Below are 10,442 nucleotides of genomic sequence, written 5' to 3'. Positions count from 1 at the left end.
GTTACATTCTGGACAAAGCAGTTTATGGTCTAAAGCAAGCTCCACGATAATGGTATGAAACTCTCACTCAATTTTTAAAACAGGCTAAATTTAAACAAGGATCGTTCGACCCAACCTTCTTTCGCAAGAAAGATGGTGACCACTTCATGATGTCGAAATTTACGTTAATGACATCATCTCCAGATCAACTAACCCCAACTTAATTGTTCCGAAAGTTGAGGGAAACTAAGTTTGAGATGAGCTCCATAGGTCTAATTAAGTTTTTCCTTGGTTTGAATATAAGACAGAGTCAAGAGGGAATCTTTATCAATGAGGAGGCTTATACGAAGACCTTACTTTCTAAGTTTGGAATGGTGGGAGATTCTAAGGTGAAGATTCCAATGACATTCAGAATGAAACTAATATCATCTTTGGACAAAGCAGCTGCTGATATGACACTCTATCGTCAAATGATAGGTTCATTGATGTATCTAACTACCAGTCGTCCAGAAAACATGTTTTCTATTTGCTATTGTGCTAGGTTTCAATCAAATCCTTGCGAACCCCACATGTTTGCTGTTAAGAAAATCTCCAGGTATCTTAAACGAACATGCTCGCTCGGAATATGGTACCCATCAAGATCAGGTTTCTTTGTGCAAACATTTTCTGACGCTAATCTTGGAGGTTGCGGTTTAGATCGAAAAAGTACAACGGGAGGATGCAAGTGGTCGGTGGCGATGGGTAGTGGTGCTAAGGTGTGAGGGTTTTGTGTGGTGGGTAATTATGATGGAAGGTGGAGGCGGGTGGTGGTGATGGGTGGTGGGTCAGTGGTAGTGATGGGTGATGGATGTGGGTGCTGGTGGTGATGGTGATCGGTGGTGGGTGGGATTGGTGGTGGTGGATGGTGGTCATGGTTGGCAGTGGGGGGTGATGGTGATGGTGTTGGGTGGTAGGTGGGGGTGGTGGTGATTGGTGGTGGAGGTGGGTGGCGGTGACGGATGGTGGTGGTGAGTGGTAGTGGATGATGTTGTTTTGGTGATAGGTGATCTTGGTTAGTGAGTTCTTTTAGTTGTTTTACTTAGTTTTTGAATTATTAATATTATTTGATGATTTTAATTTAAAAAGTTGTATGGTTGAAATTTGTTCTCAAATGTTCTCACAATAAGATATGTTCTCGATTGAACGTTCTCATATATATATATATATATATATATATATATATATATATATATATATATATATATATATATATATATATAAATTCTTTTGAAAACTAAAAGATTTGTGAGAACTTGGGAACTCGTAATATGTTTATCATTTTTCAAAATCAAAACCACCAATTAACTCCTAAATCATTGATTAAGTCAGATTCATGGTCCAAAAAAGATTTGATGGACTTTTTTTTTTTTAAATGTGGATTTCTGCACAATCAGCTTTTATATAGATTGCGGATGTCCACAATCAGCAGTTATATTGGTTCATGTTTTGTTTCAATACTAACTCATTTAAAATACAATAAAATTGCATGGAATATAATGAACGAGAGTATATACACTCTCATTCTGTTAGAATACACTTTCATTTTTTCTAGATACGAATATATTCTGAAAGAATATTATTGTTGACATTAATGACCAATTTAGTTAGTTTCCATAAAAAAATAGTTATAAATATGTATACCATTTAATATACATATAATTATGAAAATAATTGAATATTTATCTTTATTTAATTAAATAATAATATAATTTTTACTAAATTCTTATTGGTGCATTTTAACATACAATAAATATGAGAAAATTTTGAACATACCTCTCTCTTTATGTGTGTGTGTGTATATATATATATATATATATATATATATATATATATATATATATATATATATATATATAGGGCTAGGTTAAAGTGTTTTTACATTTATTGTGTGCTACAATACACCAATAGGAATTTAGTAAAATTATATTATTATTTAATTAAATAATGATAGATATTAAATGGTTTACTCAATTCTTATTGGTGCATTCTAGCACACAATAGATGTGAGAAACATTTGAACCTATATATATATATATATATATATATATATATATATATATATATATATATATATATATAGAGAGAGAGAGAGAGAAAGAGAGAGAGAGAGAGAGTTAGATGTCGGGGGTTGATGAGATCAAGGATGAAGTATACAGGTTTTTTCATGACAAATTCTCGGATGTCCATATGCTTAGGCCCAAGTTTATTAACCCGAACTTTAGAACAATTTCTATGATGGATGCCATTAGAATTGAGTCCCCTTTTACCCTAGAAGAAGTCAAGGATGCGGTTTGGGATTGTGGATGTGAAAAAGCTTCGGGACCTGATGGCTTCACCTTCAAGTTCATGAAAAAGTTCTGGGACACGATTAAAAATGATGTGATGAAGTTTGTAATGCATTTTGAAGAGTTTGGATCGCTTGCCCGGGGGTGCAATTCTTCATTCATCACTCTTGCCCCTAAAATCAAGGACCCTCTTTCCCTAAATGACTTCCGCCCTATTAGTCTAATTGGCTTTTTGAGCAAGATAGTAAGCAAGTTACTCTCCAACAGGATGAAGTCGGTTATTGGAGACTTGATAGGCGATATGCAGTCTGCTTACGTGGATGGCAGATACATACTTGATGGCCCTCTCATGGTTAACGAGGTGTGTTCATGGGCTAAGAGAGCACATAAAAAGATCCTTCTTTTTAAAGTGGATTTCGATAAGGCATTCGAATCGGTGAACTGGCAATATCTTGACTCAATCATGGAACAAATGGGTTTTGGAAACAAATGGAGGATGTGGATTCTTGGATGCCTGAATTCGTCCTGGGCGTCGTTAATCATTAACGGATCGCCAACAAAAGAATTCCCTATATCTAGGGGAGTTCGTCAAGGTGATCCTCTATCCCCTTACCTGTTCATTATCGCTATGGAAGGATTGAGTGTGGCTCTCAAATCAGCTTGCGATAAGGGGATCTTCAATGGTGTTCAAATCCCGGGTAATGGTCCTATCCTATCTCACCTCTTTTATGCGGATGACGCTCTGTTTATTAGGGAGTGGTCAAGATCAAACCTCAAGAATCTGGCACGCATTCTTAGGTGTTTTCACATCTCTTCGGGACTCAAAGTAAATTTTCATAAATCGAAGGTATTTGGAATTGGTGTAGACCCGACTGAAACAGTGAACTGGGCTAATCTCCTCGGGTGCGTTTTAGGGGACCTTCCATTTGACTATCTCGGAGTTCCGGTTGGTGCCAATATGAATTTAATAAAATATTAGAAGCCTATAATTAAAAATTTTCATTCTAAACTCTCCTTATGGAAGGCTAAATCGTTATCCTTTGGTGGTAGGCTCACCTTAATCAAATCGGTTCTTGGTAATCTGCCTACCTACTATTTATCCTTATTCCGAGCTCCAGTGGGTGTAATAGAAGAATTGGAAAAGATAAGACGTACCTTCCTGTGGGGAGGTTGTGATGATAGAAAGAAAATTCATTGGGTTTGCTGGGACAAAGTCCTTGCAGCCAAAGAAGACGGGGGGGCTAGGAGTTGGATCCATTCAAGCTTTAAACATTGGTCTACTCGTGAAATGGTGGTGGAGGCTGAATAATGAAACTCATTCTTTGTGGGCTAAAGTAATATATGGTATCCATAATTTGGTGAATAAACCGATTGATCATTTATCCAGCCGAAGGTATAGTGGTGTCTGGAATAATATTGCCAGCACCAAAAAGATTTTGTGTGACCTTGGAATGGAGGTCCATGATCTCTTTAATATTAAAATTATGTCAGGGAACAATACCCTATTTTGGTATGATCATTGGCTCGGTTCTGGCAGTTTAAAGTCAAAATACCCCAACTTATTCAAATTGGAATCAAAGAAAAGGTGCACTGTCGCGGATAGAGTTGGTGGCTTGAATCAAAACTGGATGTGGAAATCTAGACCTGCTGCTCGGGGGCTTGAATCTGAAGTAAATGACCTAAGTAACGAAGTTGCTAACATTCAATTAAACTCGGGTAGGGACCATTGGAGATGTAAACTCTCGTCAGATGGTAGGTTTTATGTTGCTTCTATTAGGCAACTTGTTGACAAGCTGAAAGTTAGTACCCCAGTTGCTCCGGTGATTGTATGGAGTAAAGTTGTACCGATTAAGGTTTTATGTCTTGTATGGAGAGCAGCACAACATCGAATCCCAACAGCTACTGCCTTGGAGAGGAGGGGTATTATGGTCAACTCAAGATTATGCAGTTCATGCATCGGAAGTTTAGAATGCACGGATCACGTGCTGATTCATTGTCCGTTCGCTACCCGGATTAGGAGTTGCATTTGGAGTTGGTGTTGTGTTACAAGTGAGCATGAGTCACTAAAAACCATCAGAGACCTGATACATTTTGCTAGCAACTGGGGATGTAATAAAACGAAACAGAAAAGGTTTGTTGTGATTTGTTACGGCATGCTCTGGAACTTATGGCGATTCAGGAACAAAAGATTATTTCACATGGAGGGTATTTCAGTCCATAATGGTTCGGAATGCATTAAGGCTATGACCTTCTATTGGTTAACGGATAGGGGTAATAAGGGTATATGTAGTTGGGAGGAGTGGTTGATCTATGCATTTTATGGATTGTAATTTTGCACTTACTTGTATTTCTGTCTTGTTATGGTCACTCTTCTAGTTCCTTGCTAGTGGAGGGTTCATTTTTTTTTTATAAAAATTTGCCTTTTCCAAAAATCTATTGTGTGCATGTATGATTGATTCTGGACCAATCATTTTAGTTATTTTAAGAAAGTAATTAATGCATATTAAATGCTGAAGATGTAATTAATATCCATTATATCTTCAACATGTAATATGTATTAATTACTTTCTTAAAATAACTAAAATGATTGGTCCAGAATCAATCATACATGCACACAATAGATAGTGAAAACAAAATAACCTAACCCTATATATATATATATATATATATATATATATATATATATATATATATATATATATATATATATATAATCAAGAAAACTTTCACAAACTCTTCCATTTCTTGTGACAAAAGGTGGATTAGCCTTAAGTAAATAAATAAGATACATATTACAGTCGTTCACTTATTATTTTATTGGTTTTAAGAGCATTCATAATAGTAATTTCAATGAGAAAGTTGAATGAGGTGGTAAGTCTATGTGTCATTCAATGAATGAAACTCCACAATTATGAGATGTCACTTTGGCGTTCAATGGATTTGGAGTTCAATGACAATTGAACTCTTCAATGGGAAAAAAGAAAAGTTTTTAAATCTTAAATATTTACTATAAATTATATTTTGTAACATTGAGTTCAATGAAATGTAAGAAAAAATGATAGAGTTGTATAGATTAAAGAAAGATGATGCGGCAATTCATTGAACTCTATGCATTGTGGATGCCATAACAATAATAAAATTTAATTATATCCATGTTTTTCTTAAGAGCAGACAAAATATTTTAGTGGGTCAAATTTTTGTCCTTCGTTAATAAGCACAATATTTCGTTATCAAAACCTCGAAAATGTTATATGAGCTGTATTATCTACCGGATTGACGACCAAAAGGTTAAAGCAGCCGGATACTTAATGCACGCTTCTTTCTCTATATAAAGCGCTTTAGTTCTCTTCTCCATCACCAAACACCCAATCTAACTCAATCAAACAGATAGCAATCAAGCACCTCAATAATGGATATCCACTATGCTAATGTCCTCGCTCTCTTTGCTGTAGTCTCGTTCTTAATTCATTTTGTGTTCTACAAGTCTGATCGGGCTGTAAATGGAAATCTCCCACCTGGTCGAAGAGGGTGGCCTGTGATTGGGGAAAGTGTAGAGTTTGTGGCCAACGGCTGGAAAGGCCACCCTGAAAAGTTCTTCTTCGACCGCATGAATAAATTCTCACCTCATGTCTTCCGGACATCTCTCATGCTAGAGGATGTTGCAGTGTTTTGTGGGCCTGAAGGTAACAAGTTCTTGTTCTCAAATGAACACAAACTTCTCCAGGGATGGGTGACTGATTCGGTGCACAAGATCTTCCCTTCTTTGGTGAGAAAATCGAACACACAACAGAACATGGGAAGAAAGATGCTTCGTAGCATCTTAAAAGCAGAAGTCCTACTCCCATACGTCCCAATTATGGACATGCTAACAAAGAAGCATTTTGAAACCGAATGGGAAGGCAAAGACCAAATTGTGACCCATGAAGTCGCCACCAACTACAGCTTTTCAATTGCATGCAAGATCCTTGTCAGAATTGACGAACCCAGATACATCAAATACTTATCTGGACCTTTTATGAACATTGGCCCTGGGATTTTCTCAATCCCCATAGATCTTCCAGGAACGCCACTGCGGAGAGGGATCAATGCAGCCAACTTCCTTAGAAAAAAACTTATGGAAATAGTACAACAAAGAAAGATTGATTTGGCGGAGGGGAAAGCTTCACATACACAGGACATATTGTCACACATGCTTACATATAACAATGAATATGACAAGTCCTTCACCGAAACTGATACTGCAGGCTTGATCCTCGGACTATTGAGTGCCGGCCTTGACAATTTAGCCTCGACATGTACATCTATTGTTAAGTATCTCGCGGAGTTGCCTGCTATTTACGAGGGAGTTCACAAAGGTATTAAACAAAGCAAACATAAAGAGCTTTTTTCACTAACTTAACAAACCTGACTGTTGGAAATAAGATGGATCAAAAATTGTATGCCACTTTTGAGACTGAAATTAGTGAATAAGGAGGCGACTTTAATTAATGCTGTGGAAACAGGGGAGAAGAGGTGCCTTTAAAAACGGTATTTTACTAGATAAATAAAACACAAATTACAAACATAAAAAGGAAAAACAGAGCTGTTACTTGCTCTGCCGTTTTCTGCTACTTTTCTACATCTAAAACAGAAAAATGCAACTAGTATTTAAAGCAAATTAAAACCAAAGAGATACGGGCCTTCCGGCTTTTTATAAGAAAAAGTGATGTCAAAGCATGTTTAAATATCACTTTGTAAAAATAAAATTTGTTTTTGTTTTTAGTAAACCCCGCCCTATATATAAGCTTGGGGCTTAAATATCAGGACCATGATACCAAAAACGATACTTGAAAGGCATTCAAGCATATCTTGCAGGTTTGTTTTTTTAACAAGAAGACTTTGAAAAATACTAGCAACAACCTACAATAACAAACAATTATATCGTTGTGGCAGCCTAATTATATCTTGCAGGTTGATTCATATACTTGATGCAATCGTAATTATGTTTTTATCTTTTAAAAAAGAAATAACAATTTCGAGAGTTTGGACACAAAAATTCATGTTTGATAAATACAGAACAAATGGAAATTGCAAAATCTAAAGCATCAGGAGAATTGTTGAAGTGGGAAGACGTGTCAAAGATGAAGTACTCCTGGAATGTGGCATGTGAAATTCTCAGATTAGCACCGCCACTCCAAGGTGGTTTCCGAGAAGCAATTACTGATTTCTCATACAAGGACTATTTCATTCCGAAAGGCTGGAAGGTAATTAATATACACATTTTTTATAAGTCGTCATTAATTAGGAACTCCACTGTGATAGGTTTAAGGTTTTAGTATTTGGCATGGCTAACAGCTGTTCATGTTATATATAGTTGTTTTGGAGTACGAACTCAACTCATAAAAATCCTGAATTATTTCCTGAACCCGAAAAGTTTGACCCATCAAGATTTGCTGGGAAAGCACCAGCACCAAATACATTCGTGCCATTTGGAGGTGGACCTCATCATTGCCCTGGAAATGAGTACTCTCGGTTACAAATACTTGTGTTCATGCATCATCTCGTAACAAAGTTTAAGTGGGAAAAAGTCATTGCAGACGAGAAAGTCGTTTTCAACCCAATGCCTAAACCTGCAAAGGGACTTCCCATTCGCCTTTATCAGCGTAAATTTGTTTAATTAATGTTGATATATATATATATATATATATATATATATATATATATATATATATATATATATATATATATATATATATATATATATATATATATATACCCTTAAGGGTATATAAGTTTAGGTACCCAAACTCATCTTAATACGCCGTTTTGTTTGATATATATTCATTATAATGCTCTTTAACTTCAATTCCTAACTTGATTTACAATTAAGTTTTTTCGAAATTTCACTATTATCTTCCTTTATATCACATTTTTTGCCAAAGACCTAATAGGCTATATATATTATAGTTGAAAATAATAATTATGTAAGAGGGAGATAAATGTGAAATTTATAAATATCTTAGAAGTAAATCAAGTCATAAGTTGAATTATAAGAACATTGGAAAATTATAATTTATATATATGATACAAAACAACGTAGAATTATGTGTTTGGGTACCTAAGCTTATATACCTTTAAGGGTATATTTACTTTTCCCTATATATATATATATATATATATATATATATATATATATATATATATATATATATATATATATATATATACCTTTAAGGGTATATTTACTTTTCCCTATATATATATATATATATATATATATATATATATATATATATATATATATATATATATATATATATATATATATATAATAATGGGAGAAAAGAACCTCACATCAAACACTAAACACTACGAACACATTGTGTATTTGATATGATATAATTAGAGAGAACCTTACTTCAAAAAGAGGAAATAGTTAGTATATGAAAGTATATGATTGATGGACCTTGATCCTGAATAATTGATGGTTTCTCTTGTTTAATTCTTCATTTGTCAATAACATGTGTATGTTTTGTACGTGTTTTATCACTAGTGATATTGTTACAAATCTATAACGATAAAATACACAACTTTACCTCAAGAAATCGTACATGTATGTCTTTGGGACTATAGATGATCTGAATAAGCATTTATGGACAAATGGGACAAAAGAAGTTCATTTTAAAATGGATATAATTTTTGATCTGTAACGAATTTGTAGGCATGCGAAACATCGATTGTTGTAATATATAGATACAAGAAAACCGACAAATAATATTGAGTAGTATATGTCAATTAGTTGCAACAATAAATCAAATTATGTATTATCAATTACCAGGTTTTGTCAAGAAATCATTGCGATCAAATATAATTATAAGAAAGATAGAAAGGAAAATTATTCCGTTGAAGGACGAAAAAAAAAGGAGCAATAAATTTAAAACCAACCTCATAGTTGATGATCTTTACTAGTGAAAAATTGTACCGAGAAGTTTATATCCTTAATGGTTTTTACGTTACTCTAAGGCTGTAAGATTTGATGCAGAATATCCTTGGTCCCAAAAACTATCGAAGATGAGATAAACACAAAGTGATTATTCGGAAAACATGAAGAAAGATAGAAACCATACCGTAAAAAAGAGAGGAGGGCAAAAACATGTAGTTTTGAGGTGTGCGATAAATGGGTCATGAAAGGTCCTGTAACACCCATTCCAAGAATACTTCTTTTGAGGCTAGATCATTTTAGACCTTCAAAATGTGGAATTTTTGGGTGACCACGACGTAGACACAACTGGTGAGAAAATCTGCATCTTTAATGTACAACAACGTGGCAAAGGCATCACCACGACGTGGCAAGAACTGGAGTGCAAAAACCCTAATTTTCAGGCCTAGAGTGTTATTTAAAGGATGCGATGGATATGATGTTCTCACCCTCAGCCTTCATCACTCCCTCTTGACGTAGAACAAACCCTAGCTTCCCTTGGTTGTATCTTAAAGCTTTTCGGTGGTGTTTTGTGGTTTTAAAGCAAGAAAAAGGTGTTCTTAGTCCAAGATTCAGCAAGAAAGCTCCTCACCACCTTCTTGCACACATTTTGGACCTTTGTGATTCCTCAATATCATAACTTTTGTTTGTAACCTTTCCAGATCTAGGCTTTTAGGCACTTTTCTCCATGCTTAAGGTGGTTTGCATAGATGAATTCCATAAAGTTGCAAACTTTATGGATCCTTGAGGCCTCTTTGTGGTTATATGTTCCAGATCTAATGTTCTATGAAGTCCTTTCAAGGACTTCAAAAAAGCAAACAATACCCGCCATATGGAACCGGTTTCTGGAAAAAACGGGTCTTATTTTGTAAAAACCAGGTTTTATAAAGGGCATATTTATATGACTCGGTTTCAAACAAATAACCAGGATTTATATCCTTGTTAGATAACCCGGTTTCTGCTGCTACAACGAGGACTTTTATCCGTACGATAATAAGACCCAATTTCTAATATACAGCCAAGTTTTATGATTGTCAAACACAAATTATAAAAGGGTTATAGGACCCGTTTTTCAACAACCGGGTTTTGTGTCTATGAGTGTACTCCATCCAATATGGTGTGCAAAGTATAAAACCCAAACTCAAATATTGATATAATAACTTGAAGCTCAAGCTCAATTG

General features: G+C 35.0%; 1 protein-coding gene and 1 pseudogene across 1 annotated transcript; both read left to right on the top strand.

Annotated features, from left to right (window-relative positions):
- Positions 1-350: 350 nt before the first annotated feature.
- On the top strand, positions 351-740 carry LOC145067253 (putative mitochondrial protein AtMg00240). The gene has a single exon (XM_079014435.1). The coding sequence runs from the start codon at positions 351-353 to the stop codon at positions 738-740; it is 390 nt and encodes a 129-aa protein (XP_078870561.1).
- A 4,909-nt stretch (positions 741-5,649) lies between these two features.
- LOC145067252 (beta-amyrin 28-monooxygenase pseudogene) lies at positions 5,650-7,959 on the top strand (annotated as a pseudogene).
- The last annotated feature ends 2,483 nt before the right edge of the window (positions 7,960-10,442 follow it).

Source organism: Lactuca serriola, chromosome 8 (genome assembly GCF_051521515.1).
Source record: "Lactuca serriola cultivar US96UC23 chromosome 8, Lser_US96UC23_V15, whole genome shotgun sequence".
In the NCBI taxonomy this organism is placed as follows: Eukaryota; Viridiplantae; Streptophyta; class Magnoliopsida; order Asterales; family Asteraceae; genus Lactuca; species Lactuca serriola.
The sequence above is the reverse complement of the archived record's forward strand: the minus strand, read 5'-3'. Positions and strand labels throughout refer to the sequence as shown.

Bases quoted from the DNA above. Each gene is read 5' to 3' on its own strand.
- LOC145067253 (XM_079014435.1), top strand. From the start codon at position 351: ATGGTGGGAGATTCTAAGGTGAAGATTCCAATGACATTCAGAATGAAA.